This window comes from Barbus barbus (genome assembly GCF_936440315.1).
Source record: "Barbus barbus genome assembly, chromosome: 27".
Taxonomy (NCBI): domain Eukaryota; kingdom Metazoa; phylum Chordata; class Actinopteri; order Cypriniformes; family Cyprinidae; genus Barbus; species Barbus barbus.
The window spans coordinates 26,509,255-26,536,101 of NC_136755.1; the positions used below are offsets into that span (position 1 = coordinate 26,509,255).

At 38.5% G+C, this 26,847-nt stretch overlaps 1 protein-coding gene across 1 annotated transcript in view; it reads right to left on the reverse strand.

The window, feature by feature from the left end:
* The window catches only part of LOC306846981 (uncharacterized protein), a gene marked incomplete at its 3' end in the record, with an annotated part of 65,285 nt that extends 41,040 nt beyond the window's left edge, over nucleotides 1–24,245 (reverse strand). Inside the window, exons 1-4 of the mRNA XM_079380714.1 lie at nucleotides 24,073–24,245; nucleotides 20,137–20,291; nucleotides 19,293–19,859; nucleotides 10,053–10,133 (exon numbers count right to left, since the gene is read on the reverse strand). Coding sequence (XP_079236840.1) covers nucleotides 10,053–10,133; nucleotides 19,293–19,859; nucleotides 20,137–20,227 — 739 coding nt within the window. The 5' untranslated portion in view covers nucleotides 20,228–20,291; nucleotides 24,073–24,245. The remainder of the gene's footprint in view (nucleotides 1–10,052; nucleotides 10,134–19,292; nucleotides 19,860–20,136; nucleotides 20,292–24,072) is intronic.
* Nucleotides 24,246–26,847: the final 2,602 nt, after the last annotated feature.

Sequence of the window (26,847 nt, forward strand, 5' to 3'; positions counted from 1 at the left end):
TTAGTTACTTTTATGGAAAGTAATGTGTTACATAACTTTTGCGTTATTCTTCAAATACAAGCAGGGCTTGATTGTTTGTTTTTAATATAATGAATAAACCTCAGTCTGAAGGAAACGTAAATTCACATCTGTAAAGTAGAACGCAGGAGAAAAAGGTTCACCACTCTTCATCAATAAAAAAACAATGAAGCACAATTGTTAGTTTATCTAAAGTCATTTTTTGCTTATTTGTATGGTTGAACTGGATCATCAAAGGTCAGCAGCAAAGACATTGCTTAATAAAATGAGATTAGATACATTTGTGTTATTTAACATATTTAATTATTGCAGGTATGCGTCATATTCTGAGTTTGCATTTCACTGCTTTAATTCATTTTGATGAATACTATATCAGTTTTTTGCGAGTGAGATGAATTAATGCACATTCACATGTAGTCTAGAACTACAGTAACTCTGTATTTCCGATTTCTCCCATTGTGGGGACAGGAGACTTGTCAGTCAATAAATTGGAAAACATAGTAACTGGCGTTACTTTTTTAAAAAGTAAAAAAGTATTTTCTTGTAAATTAAAAAGGAATGCGTTACTTTACTAGTTTCTTGAAAAAAGTAATCTGATTACGTAACTTGCGTTACTTGTAATGCGTTACCCCCAACACTGCATATTACTATGAATGGAAGAATGTGCAACACACAATATAGGGAATGTCTGGAATAAAAGCGGTGCGTCCAAAGTCGCATACTCAGTAGCAGGGTTGCCAACTCTCACGCATTTGCCTCTGCCTCACGCTCCCACTCTACCAGAGGCGGACAAAGTACACAACTCCATTACTCAAATGAAAGTACAGAGACTGCTGGTCAAATATTACTCCCATTACAAGTGAAAGTTGTAAAGACAGGTTTTTACTTAAGTACAAGTACAGAAGTACTTGCATTTAAAAGTACTCAAGTACCAAAAGTAAATTTCCTTTTTTATGTCAATGCACTGTTTCATTTTTGTTTTATGCAATATTTGCAATACTTTATGCCTCTGAAGCAACTTACATTGCCTTGTACCTACTGAATACACTTACTAACTTGTAGTATCTTTGGAATAAAGAGATTTTAGAATGTTAAAAACTTATAGAAATAAAGCAAGTGAGTTAACAAAAAAAAAAACCAACACCCCTACCCACCCCCACAAAAGCAGGATGGTAGTGATCTCTCACAGCTCTGGCAGTGTGTAAACACATCTACGTGTAGCCATTCATCCACATTTGAACAGTGAAAATGCTGTAAATACAGACTGATAAAAAATGCTTTAAACCCCAGCAACACAACTGTAGCGGTATAACTTTACAACAGCAACACTGCTTTAACAAAAAAGCGAAACAGCAAGATTTATTTGACATCATCGCTCTCACGGTACGTTGATGTCATACAGAGAACCCCTGTGCAGTGCTGCTTCAAGTCAAACACCTATTGTGTTTTGTTAGAAGATGCACAACAGTTCTTCTGTGGCTTTGTAGGTAATATTTTCCTTTACACAATTTTGCAAAGTCAGACATTAATGTGTCTAATATATCCCACAATATTAACTTATCGAATCGTTGCAAAAACATATCACATTTGCAACTGGTCAGTGTTCATAAAATGCTGGGAAAATCACTTTACATTTTGTGGTCTGAAAAAAAAATATTTATTTTGTAATGCCATGGTTTATACACTATACCTGTATGGCTCTTTACTAAATATACATGTATCTAGAATATTGCAGGTCATACCTGCTTATTTATTTTTAAGTTTTTCATTTGAATAGGCCTAAATATTTAGACACTAGATATTTATGTGAAATTTAATAACTTACAGCCTTTATTTTAATGATGCTCGTTTAAGTACACACAATGAATGCAAGCAAATACTGAATTTAACCCAAGTTCAAAATGGTGCTAAAAGGCATTCAACAAAACTTTCAACAAAAGATTCTTATCCCCTTATATGTACAGTATATGCATATGAATTGATATTGAGATCGTAGTTTGAGCAATAACATTCAGGTATTGTACATAATCGACCAATCATGGCGCTGTGCGTGAGAAGGTGAGATCTACAGAGAAGGATCTGTTGGAAACGTTTTCCTTCGTCAAAGCAGAGACCAGGAGACTTTGGGATAAGTTACTCTTTATTGAGAACTCGCAGTAGTCGCTGTAGTCATCCAAGTCTGACTCAAACAGTATACATTGTAGTTTATATACATTTCAAGGGGGAGGGATTTACATAGAGGTGGATACACTCGGAACAAAGCATGTAAATGAAGTATACAGGTTTAGGAACCCGCCCCAGACTCTAGAGTGTTACCAGTCCTAATTCAATCAGCATAACTATTCAACTGTATAAATGCTAATCCAATCAGCCTAACTATTCAACGACTGGGGCTGGGGCTCAGGCTCCAAAAGCCATTAAGGTCAAAAGGTGAGAGTCTCCGTAATATGACTCATTTAACTTACAATGGAGAAAACAGGTCTGGCAGGAATCTCTTGCTGGAAACTCAGTAATTATCATTTATGCTTCAAATGCTAAAATTCAGTCTACTAAACTTTCTCAGTTTATATACTATTGTATTGGAACCTAAATTAAACATTTAATAAATTTGTAATCCCACAGATCAAAGCGATGCAAATATGCGCATGTGTTTGTTCGTTCGTTTGACTTGAAGCGTCGCTGCACACCGAGCAAAAAAGACACCAAGGTAAGCGCGAGAGCGATTCGAAAGCATAAAGAGCCGTCTGCTCGAGGAACGTCTCGCTGCAGCCCACAAGATCCAGGGGGCATGGTTGGATCCAGATCCAACTCCTCCCACCTTACATATACCATCTCCACCCCCTAATCCCTAAACCCACCCCATCTCCACCCCTAAACCTACCAATATCCACCCCCTAGATGTGGATCCAACCATGCCTCCTGGATCTTGTGAACTGCAGCGAGCCCTACTTGGTCTGCTTTGCTCTCTATAGCTCTCATGAATGTCATACAACGATCTACCTGCACAGTGCAAACAGCCAAAACCTGGATATTTTAGGCAATAGGCCTATAGAAATCATGGCAAGGACGCCTCCCCTAAAAAGGGTCCATATGGTCTCAGTAGGTGCTACATTTGAAATTTGTACTTGCTTTTTAACCATTAAAAAGTATGTTTTATATAGTATGAATATGGGTAGTACTACTGAAATTTGGACATGCTACATCTGCCTTGTTGTTACTGTCACGTGACCGCCCAGCATCAGTTGGGTCGCTTAGTAAGCATAAAGTATAACAATAGTAAAGTGTTTATCAAATGCACACTTCAAAATCTCGGCACAAGTAGTAGGTAGTAGGCAGTGCTGATGCCATCCTTCTGGGAGCCCTACGCAAAAAGACTGTACGACATTCACGTTACATCATTTTAATGATTTTTATGTAGAGAGGGTGACAGCGCACCGCATTAAAAATAAATGATCATTCATGTTTTCATAACCACTTGCTAAACTCAAAAACAAAACTAAAATGAAAACATCTTTGAGAGCAAGGGGGCCCCCTGGTGTTTCGGGGGCCCTACGCAGCTTGCGTATTCTGCGTATAGGGAGGATCGGCTCTGGTAGTAGGTTGTCTAGTAGGTTGTCTCTTCACCTACTGTTTTTCGAATACTATGAATTCAGTTATATTACTCTTTTGGCATACTGTTTTTCTCATACTACATTGTAGGGAGGTGTTTTTCAGTGTCCAAAAACTTTCAGTGTCCCATGCTTTCAAGTGCACATGCGAATTGTCTGGTCCTGAACGATATGCTTGTTTAATGCTATTTGAGCTTAAGAAACAACAATTATGAGATATTTCAAATTAGCAACAAAATCTAACATGAACTTTGTTTTTTAAATGTGATTTCCCTATTCAAGTACAGTAGATAAGACTTGGTCTTGAATACCCAAATTAGCTACTTGAACACATTGCAAATATGGCCTCCGAGTGAACAGACTCTTCTTGAAAGGGACTTTGGTTCAACTCTCAGTAGGCATATACCTAAAATGCAATAAGACACTTTTGATGAAGAATGTAATTTTTGATGTAATGTTGAAAAGGTAGTAAGGACCACAAATGGAAAACTTTAGTAAAACTCTGTGTTAAATTATATGAACCATGTAAAAAAATATGTTAAAGGCATATTCAGCCAAAAATAAAAATGTTGTCATTAATTACTCACCCTCATGTCCCAAACCTGTAAGACCTTCATTCATCTGCGAAACACAAATTAAAATATGTTTGATGAATTCCATGAGTTTTCTGACCCTCCATAGACATCAAGGGTTCTACCACGTTCAAGGCCCAGAAAGGTACCAGAAACATCGGCAAAATAGTCCATGGGACATCAGTGGTTCAACTATATTTTTATGAAATATAGTTTCTCAAAAATGGCGCCGCTGATGGCAGCTATTGTGCGTTGCTCCTCAGTGTTCGTATTGTTTTTGTTTGTTTTTCCTGTTTTTTGTTTTTCAAATAAGATCAGTTTTACCAGGGATGATCTGCTGAACATTCGGAAGAACACACCACAAAATCTTCTACCGGTTTTTGATTTTTCGGACGTTTTGCTGGACATTGTAGTTGGTGGAGCCGTAGCTCTGGTCAAACGCTACAGGAGGCGCAGACGGGGAAAGCGAGCCGGCGTGCTCGTGAAACTTCGTCAGTGCGGATTTAGAACGGCGTTACCTAGCATCCATTTGTCGAATCTCCGCTCTCTACCCAACAAAACGGACGAACTCCTTCTGCTCTCCCGGACAAACAAGGACTTTTCTAACTCTGCTGCTCTGTGTTTCACGGAAACCTGGTTGAATGGCGACATACCGGACAGCGCGATTCATCTGCCTAATTACCAGCTGATCAGAGCAGATCGGGACACAGAATCAACGGGGAAATCGCGCGGCGGCGGGACATGCTTTTACATCAATGAGAGGTGGTGTACAGATGTAACTGTGTTAAAGAAGATGTGCTGCTCAGATCTAGAAACGCTCTTCATTAACTGCAAGCCGTTCTATTCGCCGCGGGAGTTCTGCTCGTTCATTCTCGTGAGTGTCTACATTCCACCGCAAGCGCACGTGAGCACAGCTTTACAGAAACTCGCTGATCTGATCACAGAGAGTGAGCAACAACACCCGGACTCTGTTTTAATCATTCTCGGGGACTTTAATAAAGCAAATCTCTCCCGTGAACTGCCAAAATACAGACAGCACATCACATGTCCCACCAGAGACAGTAATATATTGGATCACTGTTACACAACAATAAAGGACGCATATCACTCTGTTCCACGAGCAGCTTTAGGACTCTCTGATCACTGTTTGGTTCATCTTATTCCATCCTACAGGCAGAAACTTAAGTCTGCAAAGCCTGTATTAAGATCTGTTAAAAGATGGACTAACGAAACAGAGCGGGATTTACAAGCCTGTTTCGACCTGACTGATTGGACTGTTTTTGAAGCTGTGGCAAATGATCTGGACGAGCTCACAGAGACTGTAACATCTTATATCAGTTTCTGTGAGGACATGTGCATTCCTACCAAGACTCATCTATTCTACAACAATGACAAACCATGGTTCACTGCCAAACTCAGACAGCTCCGTCAGGCCAAAGAAGATGCTCACAGAAAGGGGGATAAAGTCTTGTACAAACAGACCAAATACACACTGGAAAAGGAGATCAGAGTGGCAAAGAGGAATTATTCTGACAAGCTCAGGAACAAATTCTCTTCCAGTGATCCTGCTTCAGTGTGGTTAGGATTGAAGGACATCACCAGCTACAAAACACCACCCGCCAGCACTCTGGAGAATCAACACCTGGCAGACGACTTAAACGAGTTCTTTTGTCGTTTTGAACCATCACCCCACACTCGCCCAGAACACCCCTCCACACAACCATTAACACCTCCAGCAACCCCTCTCTCCCCCACACCTACAATTCAAATCAGCGAAGATGATGTGTGCCAGGTCTTCAGGAAGAACAAAAGAAGGAAAGCACCTGGTCCAGATGGTGTGTCACCAGATGGTGTGTCAGCCTGCCTAAAAATCTGTGCTGATCAGCTAGCCCCCATCTTTACACAGATCTTCAATAGATCACTGGAGCTGTGTGAAGTCCCCTCATGCTTCAAACGCTCCACCATCATCCCCGTCCCAAAGAAACACAAAATTACTGGACTTAATGACTACAGACCTGTGGCCCTAACGTCTGTAGCCATGAAATCATTCGAAAGACTGGTTTTGGCTCATCTGAAGGACATCACTGGACCCATACTGGACCCCCTGCAGTTTGCCTACAGAGCAAACAGGTCTGTGGATGATGCAGTCAACATGGGACTGCACTTCATCCTGCAGCATCTGGACAGACCAGGGACTTATGTGAGGATCCTGTTTGTGGACTTCAGCTCTGCTTTTAAACACCATTATCCCGGAAACCCTTCAAAATAAACTAACTCAGCTCTCCGTCCCCACCTCCGTCTGCCAGTGGATCAACAGCTTCCTGACAGACAGACAGCGGTTAGTAAAGCTTGGCAAATTCACATCCAGCACTCGAACCATCAGCACTGGAGCTCCTCAGGGCTGCGTTCTCTCCCCACTGCTCTTCTCCCTCTACACCAACGACTGCACATCTAAAGACCCCTCTGTCAAGCTCCTGAAGTTCGCAGACGACACCACACTGATCGGCCTCATCCAGGACGGTGACGAGTCTGCTTACAGACAGGAGGTTAAGGAGCTGGCTGTCTGGTGCAGTCTCAACAACCTGGAGCTTAACACGCTCAAAACTGTGGAGATGATCGTGGACTTCAGGAGAAACCCCCCTGCTCTCCCCCCACTCACCATCATGAACAGCACTGTGACTGCAGTGGAGTCATTCAGATTCCTGGGCACCACCATCTCTCAGGACCTGAAGTGGGATATTCATATTGACTCCATTGTCAGGAAGGCCCAGCAGAGGTTGTACTTTCTTCGCCAGCTGAGGAAGTTCAACCTGCCACAGGACTTACTGAAACAGTTCTACTCTGCCATCATTAAATCCATCCTCTGCACCTCAATAACTGTCTGGTTCAGCTCAGCTACCAAATCTGACCTCAGAAGACTACGGAGGGTAGTCCGGACTGCTGAGCGAATCATTGGTACAACCCTCCCCACTCTCCAAGAACTGTACTTATCCAGAGTGAGCAAAAGGGCTGGCAAAATCACTCTGGACCCCTCACATCCAGCACACAACCTCTTTGAACTGTTACCGTCTGGTCGACGCTACAGAGCTCTGAGCACCAGAACGACCAGACACAGGAACAGTTTCTTCCCTCAGTCAATACATCTCATGAACACTCAATAAATAAACGTGGAACACACAACTAATTCATTATCCATTCACCACACTCACTTATTTTATTTTTATTTTTCTCATTTCTAATTTGCACATACTTGACCTGTACATACATAGTCGCCTATATTATATATATTATATATTGTGTATTTTTTTTTTTTTTTTTTGCTGCTTTGTACATTGGTTATTGGCTATTTCTTGTTATTTTGTTTTCTTACCTGTGTCCTGTCCTGTTACTGTCTTTCTGTTGCACTGTGGAGCTTGTATGTGTAAACATACTTGGCCAATAAAGCTCATTCTGATTCTGATTCTGATTCCGATGAAGCTACAAGAATATTTTTTGTGCACAAAAAAACAAAAATAATGACTTTTTTCAACAATTTTTTACCCCCGAGTTACCATCTTCTGCCATTATCGAGAGTACCACGATTATTTTGGACTATTTTGTTGATGTTCTTGGCACCTTTCTGGGTCTTGAAGGTACCTCAAGGTCTAGAACCCTTGCTGTCTATGGAGGGTCAGGAAGCTCTCGGATCTCGGATTCATCAAAAATATCTTAATTTGTGTTTCGAAGATGAACAAAGGTCTCACAGGTTTGGAACAACATGAGGGTGAGTAATTAATGACATAATTTTAATATTTTAGTGAACTATCCCTTTAATACACTTACACTTCATTTCTTATAAGGACACAATGATGTCAAATTTCATTACAAATGCTTTTTATTGTTGTTAAGTTACTTTACAGAAGCGATCTTGGGTCAGCAACTTTTTATATCCATTTTTGCCTTGCCTTGGTTAAGGGTGATGTTTCAAACTTCAGAAACAGCATGCAGATGTTGGCAGCTTCAGCAATTGTGACATCTTTTGTGAACCTGGAATTTCCCTGAAGATTTAGCTTGTGTTGTTCTCTTCAGTATCAAAGATTACAGGAGCAAGATGCCATAATTAACACTTACAGCCACCAAAAGAGGAGAGATGCAGTCTAGTCAGTGAAATCCAAAAGAACCGCAACCAAACAGATCTAAGCACAAACGTCAAGCCTACAAATCTGAATATGACCGAAGCGAAGAAGAAAGTGCAGTGACAAATGGAGAGATCACACTTTAAACTTCATCTCAATAGCAAAGACAGCACTTTTCCTCATTATAAGTATGATAATTAGAGTCAAACGGACCACATTTCAGAAAATTCCAGAAGTTTTACATTGCATACATAAATAATATAAAAAGAAGAAAAAGCTCTTCGCCTTTTTCAAAGCATAAATGATGAGTTACTTCCATTTTCCAGGGTTGCAACTTCTCTGAGGATTTTTCAAGATAGATTCACACAGACAAAAGGGGTCAGAATTGTACCTTTTGGGATACAACAGCTTGTTACTGGAGCAGTATCCTTAAAAGGACATATTTTTACCTTTTTACCCATTCTCTAAGGTACTAATATGTACCTAATAGGGGTAAAAAAAAAAATTATAATAATAAAAAAATAAGGTACAAATATGTGCTTTTAAGGGTACTGCTTCAGTGACAAGCTTGTACATAATAGTTCAAAATAAGACCTATAGTGCACACCCCTATAGCTCCAGATTGTATAGTCATTTACTTACACAGGTAAGAGCTCTCACTCTCTCTCTGTTTCGATCTGGTTTTTAACTTAGCTTGATGAATTTGAGTGGGTGTCTCGCAGAGGAACTCAGAACCCCCTGAAGACCCAAACACAACATCCTCCAGATCTGTGTAATCACTAAAGAACTCGACATTTCTTAGAACAGAGGAGGGCAAAAGATCTCTTGTTTCGAAACCTCAGTGTCTCGCTGCAACGTTTTATGTTTTAAAGCGCAACCTTCAGGGAAAAGAACGATTTATTTTTGATCCAAAAGTACTTTACACATAGAAACTAGGCTTGTAGTTTGTGGTATTAATACATCCACACAAAAAGAGACTCCAAAAAACCCTGAAGTGCAGGACTGGAAATCCATACGTCAGAATCATTATACAGTGAACTTCTTTCTTTATTTTTGACCTCTAATTGAAATAAAATACACTAGGGAGGATTTTGGTTTTCTCACATCTGAAGATGAAACAGAAACACTGATAGAGTGGTATATTAAAGGATCATGAATCACTACAACTTGAGTTGTAGACAATATTACTGTATCATCCATTATGTTTCATGTAAAAAGATAATTTATAACAAATGGATTTAGTGCCCATAGTAAGCTCAAATGATTATTGAAACTACAAGGAAAAAAAGGGAAAGGGGAAGTGGTGTGTGGCCAAGTATGGTGACCCATACTGGGAATTTGTGCTCTGCATTTAACCCATCCAAGTGTACACACAGTAGTGAACATACACCCGGAGCAGTGGGCAGCCAATGCTGTGGCGCCCGGGGAGCAGTTGGGGGTTCGGTGCCTTGCTCAAGGGTTTCACCTTAGTTGTGGTATTGAGGGTGGAGAGAGTGTTGGTTATTCACTCCCCCACCTACAATCCCTACCGGACCTGAGCCTCGAACCCACGACCTTCAGGTTACAAGTCCAACTCTCTATACATTAGGCCACAACTGCCCAGTTTGCTATGAGAAGTCCCATTTAAAGTTGCATACCATTTTAAGATGCAAACAGTGCATTGATATGGCACTGAAGGGGCTTTCATGACACTTTGGCACTAAAGCATTATCGGAAGAATAGAGAAGAGAAAACATTACCTGGGACCTCTGTCAGTCCAGCACTGGTGCTGTTTGGCCGGAAACGGCCCGCCTGGACTTTCATGTTTGGACACAAGACATCTGTGGAGAGACACACAACATTATGTGTGGACATAATATTGGACACACACCTCAGTTTTTATGACCTTATGAACTGCACAGCACTCCACAGGAGTTTGGATTAAGGATAGCAATTTATTTATAGTTAGAAAAGCAATATATTTTGTTTTATTTATGTTAATATTTTAAATTTGTTATTTAAAATATTTTGAGTTATTGCAATCTGTGCTTTATTAACACTATGGGTCTCTTTTAATTTCTAGGCATAATCTTTTGTGGAAACAGACCTCATCATTAATTCATATTGTGAAATACTTTGTTGACATTTTATTGTACTGGCTCCAGGTGCTCAGGCAATCTGCTGTGGTATTTTGGTGGTGACAAACCTTTTCACTCATAAATATGTAACATTTAAACGTTTTATGTTAAGACTATAGACATAATTAGAACGAAAATGTATTCAGATAGCAATGTGAAAAAATTACACTTGGCAAGACCTTTTTTTCCTCCAATGGAGACACTTCTTTTTCACATTGGAAAAGCAAATGAGTTTTCTTTAAAAGAACTGTATGTAAGTTTCTTACCTTCAAATAATTTTGATGGTACACCGAATTCTACTAAAGTGAATGTCTTTAGTAGTATGTAAGTTTGATGCGCAGGTACGAAATTCCGCGAAAAGGGCGGATTGGTTTCCGGCAGCAACAAATGCACGCCTGCATCTCAATGTGCATATCCTAAATTCTATGTGATATTAGTCATTTTCAATACTATTTAGGGCAGATAGGGTGGATAGTATGCACATTGGGACGCAGGACACGTTTATAGGCGCTATAACTACGATTTTAACGTCAGGGACATCCAGTCACTTAGCGAGCTCCAAAATAATACAAATGCACAAAACTACATAAATTTGCTTTATTATTCCAATATCTTGTTGTTAGACAGCAGAGTTTAAAATACAAACTTATTATTGAGTTTCAGAAGCTCAATAATGTCCCAAACTATGCTCAGATTTTCCAAGATACCAAAGTCTGTCATCACCAAAAGTAATAAATGTCAATAGGAACATCATATTTTTACAAAACCAATTGATTTGACTTTCTATTTATATCCAAACCTGTATTGGTGTTTGTTTGTTTTTTTCTTTTTCTTTTTCTGTTTTAAGCACAAAAAAAGATTTCGAAGAATTTTTGTAACCAAACAGTGGACATATACATACACTGTATTGATACGCACGCATGTATACGTATACATAATATACACACACTTAAGTTATCATATTATATCTACATATGTTTTCAGTATGAAAAATTGAGTCAGTATTTATTATATCATCATAATAACTTCTGAGCAGTAAACATTCCTGACTTTGAAGAGGTATGATTTTACTGGCAGCTGAAGGAAATGAACAGTTGAGAGTGACTGTCAGTGTAATATTATCCATCTTAAAAAAGGTAAAGTCGTGACGTATTGTCAAGTATGGTGACCCATACTCGAAATTGGTGCTCTGCATTTAACCCATCCAAGTGCACACACACAGCAGTGAGTAGTGAACAAATGCACACACACGCACACGCACGCACACACGCACACGCACGCACACACGCACACCGTGAACGCACACCCGGAGCAGCCATGCTGCAGCGCCCGGGGAGCAGTTGGGGGTTCGGTGCCTTGCTCAAGGGCACCTCAGTCGTGGTATTGAGGGTGGAGAGAGCGCTGTACATTCACTCCCCCCACCTACAATCCCTGCCGGCCGGGGACTCGAACCCGCAACCTTTCGATTACGAGTCCGACTCTCTAACCATTAGGCCACGACTTCCCCAACTGTGCTTGAAGACTGTTAGAGGGTCAATTCCAAGCACTCCAGTGTAGACGTGGTGGCATAACTTATGACTCTAGGATGCTGGCACACATACATGGGGAAAGTTACAGATTGGTCCAGTGAGCTTAGAGTTTGGTCGAGTGCTGCTATGCTGACGTCACAGCGGTGATAATTTAAGATGTACAAACAGGCAGATTTCAAATAGCGATGCATAGCTAGTGACAGCAGTGATGACAGGAGGAAACACAACACCAGCAGACTTGCTTTACTACGGCATCTGTGATGAGAATGTGCTATTTGTAGAGAAGAACTTGCTAGTGCTAAGGAAGGATGCTAATATTAGCCTAGATACTAGATGAGTACTTATTGCTTTTGTTTAGTCTTTGTCACTTTTGGTTGAAAGAAAGGAATGATGTACAGGTGATCTGATTGGCGAACATCTGAATCACTCACAAGCACCATAGTTGTTTATTGTTTATCTCTTTAGCCAAGCATTCACATAATGCATCGTATAATCTTGTACTGCAGTTATATCTGATCAAATGTACATTATTATTATTCTTTAGCTTGGGTTGAACAAATGATTTTTGCTTAGATGGAACAGCAGCTACGCTAATTATGTCTCTATTTGTTTCTCTGTTGATTAACATCCCGTGGTAACTAGGAATTACAGAAGCTTCAGTCTGGATCCAACCCTTAAATGATCTGAGATGACCGAACACCTGAGAAAAGATGATGCCAACCCCTCAGAGGACCACAGAGGATGCCAACGCTCAGACAACATACAGAGTTACCAAGTTTTGCCATAAGTTAAATATATTAAGGTTCTGCAATATATAAATATGTTGTGGAAACTTAAATTCCTGTAGAGCTGCTTTGCAACGATTTGTATCATAAAAAGCGCTATACAAATAAACTTGAACTTGTTATTTTTAGAGGAACATAGTTTACCTAGAAATAAAAATTCAGTTATCATTCACCCTTATGTCATATGTTATATTTCTGTGAAACACAAAAGTAGGCCTAGTTGTTTGTTAAGAATTTTTAGATAACTCTTCCATATAACATCATCTACATCTGTTAAGCTAAAAAAAAAAAAAAGCATAAAAGAGCCATAAAATTATCATTATGTTTTAAATGAGTAAATTAGCAACAAGTACATTTATGATACTTTTTGAAATTTGACAGACATGAACTGTTGCTGCACTTTGAAAATGTGGAAACTAATCTACTTTTGCCTTTCCACATAAATAAATAATACATACATACATAAATGTTTGAAAGGACATAAAGACAAGTAAACAAAACTATTTTTATTTTTGACTAAACTATTCTAGACAGGCACAATGACGCAGAGTGATCAAACTTTGGTTTTAGGTTTTCAGGTGTCAAATTATAAAGTGCTAAACTAACCTATATTAACTCAGCCCAACCTGAAAATAAAACAAGTGAGTGGGGATTAGTCTCAGATTGGAAACTGGTTATGAATATTTTGGGACATTCAAATTTAAAGTAAATGATGTGTAAATGACGTTACAGCAATTAGACCTACTCCAAGGTTCCCATTTCATCCTGAAAAGGCTAAAAGCTTTTCACCAGAAGAATAATGCACTAAAATCATACTATAAAACTGAAATATTCCATTGATTAAATTATTTTATTGTTGTTGTTTTTTCAAATTTTAAATCCTTCTCTTACTCTCCCACACATGCACACACTCTTGGCATGAAGCAGGCATACGCCCAAAACACAGCGGCTGATCGCGTCCCTGACAATCATGTACGATCAGACCCTGTAATTTTCTTTAATCGCTCCTATAAAAAGCGCTTTGTAGCATTTAAGAGGCCTCAACTTTGCTACAAATTCCATTTTACAGAGGCTGGGTCACTTGACATCTCTGTACGATACAGTGTCCTCAGCGTGACTCTCCCAAACCCCCACACCCCTGAGCGAGTCCCAGCCCGATCCAAACTTCATCCTGACCGCCAAAATATAAAGAGCTCAGCCACCCACCCAGGGATAAATAAAGGTTGGAGAAAAGAGCACCTGGCTGTCTATATTTGTGTTGTATCCATTATATGAGCCAAGTTATGTTACCAGTGCAGCGGATATCCATGTATCGATGGCAAATTTACAATACCAAATATTTGGAATACTTAAGATTTTTTAACACTTTTGAAAGCAGTCTCTTATACTCAAGGCTGTGTTTATTGAATCAAAAATACAATAAAACTGTAATATTGTGAAATAATTTGTCAATTTAAAATAACTGTATAAATTCAATTCAGTTCAATTTAATAAACTGTATTTATTTTTATTTTCATTTTTACCTTGATATATGATACACAAATTCTAATAAGGCAAATAGCTTCTGTTTCTTTCCCAGGCTAGTAAGTTTGAGTGGGTAAGAATTTCCACAAATGAATTCAGTCTTCAGTGTCACATGATTCTTCAGAAATCATTCTAAAGGCCAATTCACACCGCACAGACAAACGCCAACAAACTAGTCTGCTGGAGTTTGTTGGATCAGTGTGTTACTCCTGTTGGCGTTGGTTGGAGTTTGTTTTCACCCGACCGAACATGCTTATAGATATAGAGTTGGTCGGTGTCTGTTGGGGCAGTGTGAACATGACAGTTATTTTTCATAAGATTCTAAATCCAACAGCCAACTTGTTTGTTGGAGTGTTGTTCCCTCAACTTTTCTAAAACACAAAAAGTAGGTTGCTAACTAAATACTTACTAAATACTTCTAACTGAGCTCTATCGAGGGCAACTTCCTTCAGCTGTGGCATAAAGGCTGTAATTTAGAGAGTGGCCATGAAACTAAAACAATGGACTGAACAGAACATAGCCTGCATTTCCACATTGTTTTTCCAACGACTTTTGCATTTATTTTCTTAAAGCACATCAAATCATGATTGGATCACATAAAAATCATAGAGATGCTAGCATAATCAGTTGGTAAAATGACTTTAACTTAATATAAATCATGCACCTGCAAAGTGTTTCCAGATGTTGTTAGTTAACGATGTATGCAAACGCACAAGAAAATTTGCACTGTTTCCTGTTAAGACTTTAGTCAGTTTATAAAAGACTATTTTAAAAGATCAAACATTATTCATGCTTAAAAGGGCCCAACTGGTAATGGCTGGTCAAGGAAATCAACAATTAATCACCTTGACATTTCAGGCTGGAGAATGATTCAGCATTTTAGAAAGTGCTGTGCCAGATAGAGGACTTTGTAAAACTATAACCGACTGAATCTTTGCGCTAACTTAAAGTACTCAAATAGGCAGTAAGAAAACAAAACACCATAGCAACCACATGGTAACACATTTAAAACCATTCAGAATGCCATCACCAACCGAAACACCTCACATCCAAGTTTTCTCGGATGCACTAGGTATAGAGAAACAATCCCATTTCATTATTGTGTCCAACACAAAATATTCATCTTTGTGGATAGCATATCCGAATCCTCCAAGGCAAGGCAAGGCAAGTTTATTTATATAGCACATTTCATACACAGTGGTAATTCAAAGTGCTTTACATAAAAGAAAGTGAAATAGACATTAAAAATCAATAAAAACATGGAAATAAAAAATAATAAAAACAAGGAATTTTAAAATGATATAGAAATTGATTTAAAATAAATTCGAAGAAAATGATTATACGTAAAATTCATTGCAGTCAGTTCGGACATATAGCACAGTGCTCATTCAACAAATGCACAGCTAAACAGATGAGTTTTGAGTCTGGATTTAAATGTGGCTAATGTTTTAGCACATCTGATCTCTTCTGGAAGCTGGTTCCAACTGCGGGCCGCATAATAGCTAAAAGCAGACCCCCCTTGTTTTGTGTGAACACTTGGTATTTCTAACTGACTCGATCCTAATGATCTGAGTGGTCTGTTCGGTTTATATTCAGTGAGCATATCAGCAATATATAAGTGTGTGAGCTATCCTCAGAGACACGAGAAGGGGAAGAGCTTAACCAAATGTTTTCTCTCCTGTTTGAAATGCCCATTAAGTTAATCAAAACCAGATTTAGGAATCCGGAACAACAGATGCTAAAGCAAACATGAGGAAATTAGCACACCCAACACTATTACAGTGAACTGCTGTTCTGTTTAGCAGCGTCCCACCACTGATTACAGATCTGGCATGCTGTGGCCATGGGTGGACCACCGACCTGAACCAAAGCCCAGATACACTAAGTGATGAAACTACCTAATCAAACACACACTCTTTTCATTCATTACAAGTATGATAAAAATGGCCCAGTGAAAGAACAATAAGGACTTTAATGTAAATTTTTGCATTATAGCATTACTTTTTATGCCATTTTGTCATTACTGTAACATCCTGGTCAAAAACTTTATTATTTAAAAAAATAATAATTTTGTACAAAAACATACAATTTAAATGCATAAAAATAACATTTATTTGAATCATGTATGTCACAATATATGTATATATATATATATATATATATATATATATATACACACAAACATATATACAGTTGAAGTCAAAAGTTTATATACATCTTTCAGAATTTGCTAAATGTTAATTATTTTACCAAAATAACATGCATGCTATTGTTTATTTAGTACTGATCTGAATAAGATATTTCACATAAAAGATGTTTACATGTAGTCCACAAGAGAAAATAAGTTGAATTTATAAAATTGACTGATGAATGAATGATGATTCTTAATACTGTGTTGTTACCTGAACGATCCAAAGCTGTGTTTTTTTGTTTAGTGATAGTTGTTCATGAGTCCCTTGTTTGTCCTGAACAGTTAAAATGCCTGCTGTTCTTCAGAAAAATCCTTAAGGTCCCACAAATTCTTTGGTTTTCCAGCATTTTTGTGTATTTGAACCCTTTCCAACAATGACTGTATGATTTTGAGATTCATCTTTGCACACTGAGGACAACTGAGGATTTTGAAGAATTTGTGGTACCTGAAGGATTTTTCTGAAGAACAGCAGGCTGTTTAACTGTTCAGGATAAACAAGGGACTCATGAACAACTATCACTAAACAAAAAAAAAAGCTGAGGATCATTCAGGTAACAACACAGTATTAAGAATCAAGTGTATGTAAACTTTTGAACGGGGTCATTTTCATAAATGTAACTATTATTTTCTCTTGTGAACTACATGTAAACATCTTTTATGTGAAATATCTTATTCAGGTCAGTACTAAATAAACAATAACATGCATTTTGTATGATCCCTCTTACTTGGTCAAATAATCAACATTTTGCAGATTCTGCAAGGTGTATGTAAACTTTTGACTTCAACTGTACATACATACATACTGTACATATATATATATATATATATATATATATATATATATGTATGCCAAATTAAAATTATACTAATTGCACTCCTCAAAGAGGCAATGCTTTTGATCTCTTCACAAAAAACTAATTAAAGCCAAAGATTAAAAAGTAAAAACAGGACTGTGGAGCCCTGTTCCACTTGAAACATTAGGACTGTAATTTTCATGGCAAAAATAACTTGGAACTTGTTATTTGTTTCCTTGCCATGTTTTCTAGCCACCAGTGTTCTTGGACGCCAACGCTAGTGCCAGATGATCTTGGTTATCACAGAACTGGACCTGATATGCAGTTTCAGCCTTTCTAAATGCTTAAAGGATAATCCCTGATGGGATAACAAATAGCTGGCAGTGAGATCGTTAAGTTGATCTGCACACTTAGTCATGTATGTGGTTAGAGTCAGGTTTACAATGAATCAGTTTATCTATTTCTCTTTCTCTTTTTATCTCTTCATCTCCCTGCCAAGTCAAAGTAGTTCCCTATCTTCCCACAAGGTTGTGTGACTTAAATAAGGCATCGGAAAAGTCTTGTGTTACAACCTTTTCAAATACCAATGATTATTGAGTGCACTTTCAACAAAATGTGTCATGTTTTAATATTAATTTTACTACACAAGAGTTCTGGATAGCCTTAGTGCTACTACGGACTCAGATTTCCATTTCAAACTAAAGAGCTCCAGGTGTCGCGTTCTCCTGCTCTCACTAATTTTAGTGAGGAATGCAAAGTCTGTGTGCTAAGCATCCATCAGCACTAAAATCATACTATGCGTACACATAATTTGCATTTGGACGGTCAATACAGGCCACATACCTCAACGGTTTGGGTTTATGTATTTTTGAATCTATATTCATAGTTCTAATGCAAGCTTGTTGTTTGTAATGGCCTCCAAAGACTATCCCACATGCACTTTTAGGTTATCTTTGCCTGTGGAGCAGATGTGATTTGGAAAAGTACTTGAGCTCTCTTGTACTTACTACACCTCTTTATTCAGAGCTCACCGAGGCAAGAAACCACAAAAATGTGCAGGCCAAAGAGCTTCCAGTTCCTGTCCAACAAGTCTTGTATGGCACAGAACAGACCTTCTTGTGAATGGAAATGTGTGCCAACAAAAGCAGATTAAATGACTGATGTTTTAGTTAACTGTCAAGTCAATTACATGTAATGTCAACTCCCACTTATATCCGACTGTGTAAAGAAAGTCCTCTCTAAAGTTTCTTTATTGGCATCTACAGTTCAGTCAAGAACAGGGGTGACTAGTCCTGATCCTGGAGGGCCAAATTTAGCTCCAACTCACTTGCCTGGAAGCTTCTAGCAAGTCTGAAGACCTTGATTAGCTGGTTCAGTTGTTTAATTTGGGTTGAAGTTAAACTCTGCAGGTCAGTGGCCCTCGAGGAACAGGTTTGGACACCCCTGATAAAGAACCTTTCTACTGCACAAAAGGTTCTTTGTAGTGGAAAAAGGTTCTTTAGCTTATCAAAATGTTCTTCACACTAATAAATGGTTCTTTTAAGAACTGTTCACTGAAAGGTTCTTTGGAGAATCCAAAATAGTTCTTCCAAGTTAGGATGGGCAACTTTGGCCCACTTTCCTGAAGAGCTTAACTCTAGCCGTAATAAAACACACCTGAACCAGGTAATCAAAGTCTTCAGGTTTACAAGAAAGCTATAGGAACGGGAGTTTGACCAGGGTTGGAGCTAAAATGGATCTCAAGGACCAGAATTTTCCAGGCTTGTTCTATGGCAGGGGTGTCCAATCCTAGTTCTTGAAGTCCAACGTCTTGCAGAGTTTAGCTTCAACCAACACTTGCCTGGAAGTTTCTAGTGAGTCTGAAGACCTTAATTAGCTGGTACAGGTGTGTTCTTTTAAGGCTGGAGCTAAACTCTGCAGGTCAGTGGCTCTCCAGGAACAGGTTTGGACACCTGTTCAATGGCATCGCTGTGAAAACGTCTTTTTTTTTTTTTTTTTAAGAATGTACATGGTGCAAAATCAGACTCATCAATACTCACTCTCGCAGAGTCTCCTCCTCAACCTGTCCCTGATCTTGTCAATGGCGTCAAAGTCCGTCACATGGAACACATGAGCACGTTTGGGCTCTGCCGCAATCTCCTCCAGCTCCTCTCTCAGAGCTTCCCCAATCCCTACGGCGAACAACCTGATTCCAGCAGCCGCTGCAGCAATTGATGGCTCTAAAACGAAATCCTGACTTCTGCCATCTGTTAGTAAGATTGCCACTTTTTGAATGCCCTTACTGGCAGGCCTTGACCCTGCCCTTTCTGTGAAGATGTTGTTGGTGGTAAAGCTGATGGCATCTCCAGTTTTGGTGTTCCCACCCAGGTAGCGGATGTTCCCAGCAGCACGCTTGACCTCCTCAAGGGTTTTGTACCTGCCGAGGTTGAATTCGGTGGTGGGACGGTCGCTGTAGCGAACCACGGCCACACGCGTCTTCTCCGCACCTACGTCAAAAGATTCCACCAAGTTTGCCACCCACTGCCGGATCTTCTCAAAGTTTTCCTTGCCCACACTGGAAGAGGTGTCCAAGATGAATACCAGATCATAGTGGACATTCTTGCAACCTGGGAGAAAGGACATAATAAATTTTACAAACTGTGTGTATACAGTTTAGCCACAGATTTATGAGGCTTGTGTTTCCGCCATGGTCCGATAGGATAATACATGGGTTGAATTTTGCAAAGAACTCAAAGCTACTAGTATGTCAGGTTCAAAACCTCAGTCTGCACACATTACAACAGACTCACTGAAAGTCAAAATTAGAACCACCAAGCTAAAGTTTAACAGAGATGTGGTTGGGGGTCATGAAAACTGTATATTTAGGCTAGTATGTGACCTCACCTGCCCTTTGTCCTTCAACACCACCTCCATACAGAGTCAGAGCCAGTATGGTCAGGACCAAAGAGATCCTGAGCCCAAATCGAAACTTCATCTCCTCCTCTGCTGTTGTTTGCTAATAATCCCGCTAAAGTGTGATGATCATCAACTTGCTGCTCCTGTGGAGACATGAGAACAAATGTGAGGTGATCAGTCATTTGGACTCTGTGCTGAGTTATATTGAACGATTGCAAACAGAAGTGGAGTGTATGATTCATGTTAGCTCTGCACTAACTGATGTACTGCCGGTGCAGCCCACATTAATCCTGATTAGTACTTTCCAAGCTCCCGTTTCAGTTTGAGCTGATAGCAAGATGATCCATGCTCATAAATACAGTATGTAATTGAATACAGGACTATTTACCATATTAAGCTTCAGGCTAAGTCATTGTTTTTCATTACCTTTAAACACACCACTCTCGACAATACTTTAAATAATATAAAATCACTTTTTTTTAATATACTACAATCTTAAATACAATTATTTTTAAAATGAATTCAAGATTTTTAAGATACATTAATTATACATTTCTAATCATTTTCATCTATTGGTACTATTATAGGTAACAAAAGTAAAATGTGTTAAAAATGACTTATATAATAATAATAATAAATGTTGTTAATGTCTGCAGAGGAAATATATTTAATTATCTTGAAAACTATGTTACAATGCACACACACACACACACACACACACACATATTCATATATAATATAATTTTAATCTTATTTTTGGTATGAAATGTGAGCTGTTTGAGATTCATCTTTTTATCCATATGTGTTATGGACACCTCTGGAAATGTAATTGCTCCAAACTACCAGGTATATTGTTAAGTGCATGGTGAAGAAATAATGCTTGTTTTCTGATAGACATATACATTAGCAAAAGTTGTAGCATGCACATGAGGAGAAATACAGTATTTATGAAAAATACATAATATTATACTGTAAATAACATAATGAAATATTATAGGTCTCCATCAGAAAACCAGAGTAAATAAGGAGGGGTAAAAGAAAGAAAAATATGAGAAAGTTTTAAGTCCAACCGTAATTTATTTACCCACTCACTTAACTATACATTCCACCACTGGTGACTAACCACACTCCTCTGGCTAAGCTGAACTAATGTTTCTCTATAAATAGGGTGTTCTTCTGATTTAGTGGTGTATAGTATGCCCCAGGGAGCACACTATCATCAGAGAACGAGGGAGCAACATTGGGAAGGACTGAATTATGGTTTGCAGAGCCTTGATGATGTGGCATCTCATCCTTACAGGCAGTTTCATCTAAGCTGTCTAACGTTCAGGTGCATAAAATTACCATCCTTTTTGCAAAACCTTCATCAAAGACAATAGAGTGAACTGGAACTCTGATGCCTTGTAAAAATGGCATTGATTCAGTTAGTGAGTTAAAAGTCCTCCTTATACAAGCATGGTGCTAGCAACGCCAAGATCATGGGTTCGATTCCCAGGGAAAGCAAGAGCTGATAAAATGTACAAACTGTAACTTGAATGCAATGTAAGTCGTCTGCTAAATGCATAAATGTAAATGTTATACCTAATTGATGCATTTAGAAGTGGAAATCTGCCCATTTTTGGATCTGTCAGGCCAATAGGAAAACGTAAACTGCCGGCCTGACTCGCACACAATTCAGAGTCTTTTCTTTGTTGCTTTCCATAACTCCTTTCTCTCCCTCCTTTTTTCATGAAGGTTTGCATTATCATATGACCGAGAAATCCCTGCTTGCTCATTGCTTTTGGTCTTAAAAGCCCACAGTATATATCAACACGATGAGCTCTTTGAACCCTCTGAACAGAACAGGTCTTCTTATGTTTCTTTGATCCTGTGAAAGTATCCGGCATTCATTTAACTACTTTCCCAAAGTCTAACCAGAGCATTTACATATTTGCAGATTCATTTTTGTTTTGTGTATAGAAACAGCCATCTGTAACCTCCTTTAATTCAGATGTGGTATATGAGCTGGTATGTTGGCTGGTATCTCTGTGGACATAAAATGTTGTTGAAAAAGGCTTCTGTTTTCTTACAGTCAGTTTAGCAGTCGAAAGTATTAAAGGGCACATTGTTTTACCAGCCCTCTGGTCAAGCTATTAACCTAAATTACCTGCTGCTTTCTAAAACTAATGGACCTGCACTTGGTTAAGAAGAGATTAAAAGAACAAAATTCTTTTCATAACTAAAATGAAATGTTTGTGGGAGTGGACACCCATTTTAGCCCTTCTGTTCACTGCTATAGATGTTGGTTAAAACACATTTTACAGTACACGTTATATGGTCAATGTCCAGAAAGAACCTGGGGTTAAAGACCTGGGTATACTTGTTTTTCTGGGTTCCACTCCGTCTTGCGCTCATTTGTGTCTGCACAGCTTTCAAAGTATATTCAACCGCGGATGAGCATAGATAGACGAGTTCGACACATGCACAGTACAGTTGCTTTGTTTACACTCTTCCAGAAGAAATTATATTCTAACCTAGTCCATGAAGACACAAAAATTAGCCTGTATGCGTAAAGTGTCCACAGACCCTCCTGATGATGAAAATTATGGCCGAAGTATACCATGGGCTTAAGTTAAAACCTTTAGGCACAAAGATCATGGTCACAAACAGCGGTCTGTTTACCAGCCCTACAGTCTAAAAATAAAGGCTCTTAATTGGCATCTATGGCTCCATGATGAAACTTTAACATCCATGGAACCTTTCCATTCCACAAAAGGTTCTTTATTGTGGAAAAGTTTCTTTGGGTTGGGTTCTTAAATGTTCTTCAATCTTCAGACTTTCACCAATCTGTAATCATTTGGTTACCAGCCTTTTGAACTACCTTCCTTTATTTACTTGCCTGACAACCTACAATCGTTTACTCACAATACCAGTCCTACAACCTTTGGATAACCATTCCCTCGTCCTATAACCTTTCGATTACCAGCTCTAAAACATTTTGTTTACCTTCCCTGCAGCTACAATCATTTGGTTACCAGGCCTATAACCTGAATTCTATTCATTGACCAACTCACAACATTTTAGTTGCTAGAAATACAGCATAACATACTATATTTGGTTTACCTGCTGTATTACCGGTTTCCAGCTTTATGACCTGCCTTCTTTTCATCGGCCAATTTACAGCCTTTTATTTACTAGATGCACAGTATAACATACTATTTTTCAGGCTTACCAGCTCTATAACCAACAATATATTGTTCACCAGGTGACCTGAATTCTCTTCATCAGCAAACTTACAACTTTTAGTTACAAGACATAAATTATAACATACAGTACTGTTTTTGTTTTACCATCTCAATAACTTGTAGTCTTTTGGTTACCAGCTCTATAACCTGATTTTCTTCAACCACCTTTTAGTTATTAAATGTACAGTATAACATACTATTTTGTATTTATCAGCTCTTTAACCTACAATATTTTGGTCACCAACCCAATTGACCGACCTACTTACCTCTGTCATTTCATTATTGATTAATTTGCAATTTTCACAACCATCAAAAGTCAGTTTTTATTTTTTTTTTATAATTTTCAGGTACATTTGTAGTTTTGAGGCTCTGAAACCTTTCAGTGCCTCTATCTCCACTAACACTCCAGGCCCGGCTTCTGGCCAAACTCCAAATCTCTGCTAAACGACCAGCATGGGAGCAACCTGCAGATGAATAAACCAGAAAGCTTCACTCTTCCCCTTCGGAAATGTAAAAAACAGCCTTTCGTTCTTCTACAGTTCTCCAAAAAAAGTAGAAGAACAAAGAAAGCACTAGTTGAAGACCAGACTGAGCCATCAAGAAATGATGGCTAAAAATTCTAGCGTAAAATACCAACAATTAAACACTATAATAGAGACATGTGTACTGATGGGATATGAATGATAAACCTCACTCTTACCTGTGATGTCACTCCGTCCTCCACAAACACACCTCACAGACACCTGAAGGATCAAAGCAGCATCCTCCTTGAAATAAAGCTCCAGGTAAGGTCACACACAGGTGTGATGACACACACACACACACAGTAATCCTGCCGTGAGGAGCAGAGTGTTGTGGAGTCTGCTCTCCTCTGCTGGGAGGTGGGAGGGACGAGGAACTGCTCATGTAAGTGTTGGGTTTCAGTGGGGACGAGATGGCTGCCCTGCCCTGCTCATGCACATAAAATAGGGCTCTGACACACTGTGCCAATTATAGAGCAACTTTCCTGGATATTTTTGTCACTCTTTCTCTTCGTCTCTTTCTTTTTCTCTCACTCCCATTCCTTCACTCTCTCCCTCTTGTCTCCATGGCTTTAGTCTTTCTAGGCCAGGCTGAGCTGACCACAGGTTGCTGATGGGTGAGTGCTAGCCACAACATATGTGTCTATAGTGAGTGTTCGCTATATGAAGTGGTGGGTCAAATGACTGAATAAACAATTTTCCGTTTTGAAAAGTTGAAAAATTAAGAGAATGTGAGCAGAGTGTACTTGCTCCAGGGCTGTGAAACATTCAGAATTAAAGAATTGGCCTTAATTGGAACAATTTCATGCAGGTTTGGAACAACATGAGGCCAAGTAAATGATGACGATTGTCATTTTTGGGTGAACTATCCCTTTAACTATTTCAATTTTTTAGTAGTTTTTTTTTACTTGATTTAAACCCCACATTTACAAAAGAACAAACAAACAATTACAAAAATCCATTCTGGTTTTAGAGGGTTTTTTTCTACTTTAAGACAAAATAAGCAGAAGTCATAATTGAACTCAAACATTACAAAACCTATACTGAGTTTAAGACATCCAGTCTTATAACTAAATTGAAATGCAAATTAGAAAACATTTACTGTACCTGGTTCAAGACACCCAAAACCATAGATGGATGGATGGATGGAGACAGTGGATAGAAAGACAGACAGACAGATAGATAGAAAGAATGATAGAATGACAGGTGGATGGATGGATAGAGTAGATAGAATTACAGACAGACAGATAGATAGAAATAACGATCGAACGACAGGTGGATGGATGGATGGATGGATGGAAGGATGGATACAGTAGACAGAAAGATAGACAGACAGACTGATAGATACAATGGACGGCTGGATAAACAGACAGACAAATTTTATTGAAGGAAACCAAATAGAAGGTAGAATAGAATTGTACAAATTGTACTAATATTTTTAAACACAAGAATGAACTAAATGTCAAAGTATTAATGTTAATCTCGCAGAGGAAACTCAATTAAAAAGAACTTTTCCTACCTTAAAAGATTATTGTGTTAACAATAGCATGCAAGACCTCTCTGGCGTTTTTTTGTTTTGTTTTGTTTTAGTTCTTTCTGTCTGACCGTCTTGTTCTTTGAGGCTTAACATGCCAGATACCCTGTGTGCACGGTGTGTCTCTGAAGACCCCTGCTTTCTCTCCCTTCCCTTCTTCCTCCTGTCTTACTTTTCAAGTCTCATCTGGATGTCTCACCGCAGAGTACTTTCACCGACATCGGACACACACGAAATCTCACAAACACGAACTTTCCAAACGCCCTAAATCCCATCTTTATGCACAGTTAAACATATCAACAACCGAGTCACACAGCAATAAACATCAGACAATAAAATCGTGCAGGAAGTAACTGCTTCGTCTCAGGATCTATTTCCATCTTCTACCTTTGTAAGGGGTCTCACTGGAGGTCACACTAACTTTAGCACAGGGCAAAGTCCAGCAGAGGACAACTGATGGGTCGGCACAGATGCAGATCTAAAGGATTGACAAGGAGGTGAAGTGCTTGGAGCTCAAAAGGGGAGATGTAAGAATATAAAGGTGATTCAGATATGAATATTTCATTATAGAAATATTAAATTACAGCTTACAACAGAATTGTGGACAGAATGCTTTTGCATTTGTTGCCTGTTACTTTAACATACAACAAAAAAACTGTAGCGTCTCTATATCAGGGGTCAAAAATGGGGTTCTTAGCCAGATAGATAGATGTTTAATAAACTGTAAACCATACTCTATCCCATAATACATCACACCAATCACCAGCTAGTGTTCTTTTCCAGTGTTTTTTTTTTAGAGTGGCATTTTAGCACAAGCACTATAGTGTGAAAGTCATTTTAGTCATTTTGCACTATAGTAATTTTGCTCTCCAAAGAGAAGGGCGATCTTAAACTCTGAATGTGTCAGACACAGCAACATTTCATTGATTTATGTAAAAAAGGAAAATAAACCGTGATCATTTATATTTTTATTGGCTGCCGTGAACAGTATTTACAAATTCTGTTCTTAGACTGTCAATGTGGACATTCTATCTTTATCTAGTTTGCAACAACAAAAACATTTATATTATTGTAGCATTGTAGCAAGAACTCCTTCCAGAGTTTCACTGGAAATAAGTGTGTTTAATGATTAAAAACTTCACAATTGACCGATTTGCTCTACTCCATCTTTCTTTTAAACCTAAATAATGTTTTAAGGCAAGATACCACATGTGAATAGGGTAACTAACAGATATAATCACCGTTCCCCAGTACTTAAAGAAATTACATTTTGTACATTTTTCTTTAATGTCTTTAAATAAGTAAATGGCGCATTATTTAATTGAAAATGCACTAATATGCATACATTTCCATTACCAAAATCTGAACATTCTAGCTCAGTACATTCGATTTTTTTTTTTTTATAAAACAGCCTTAAAGA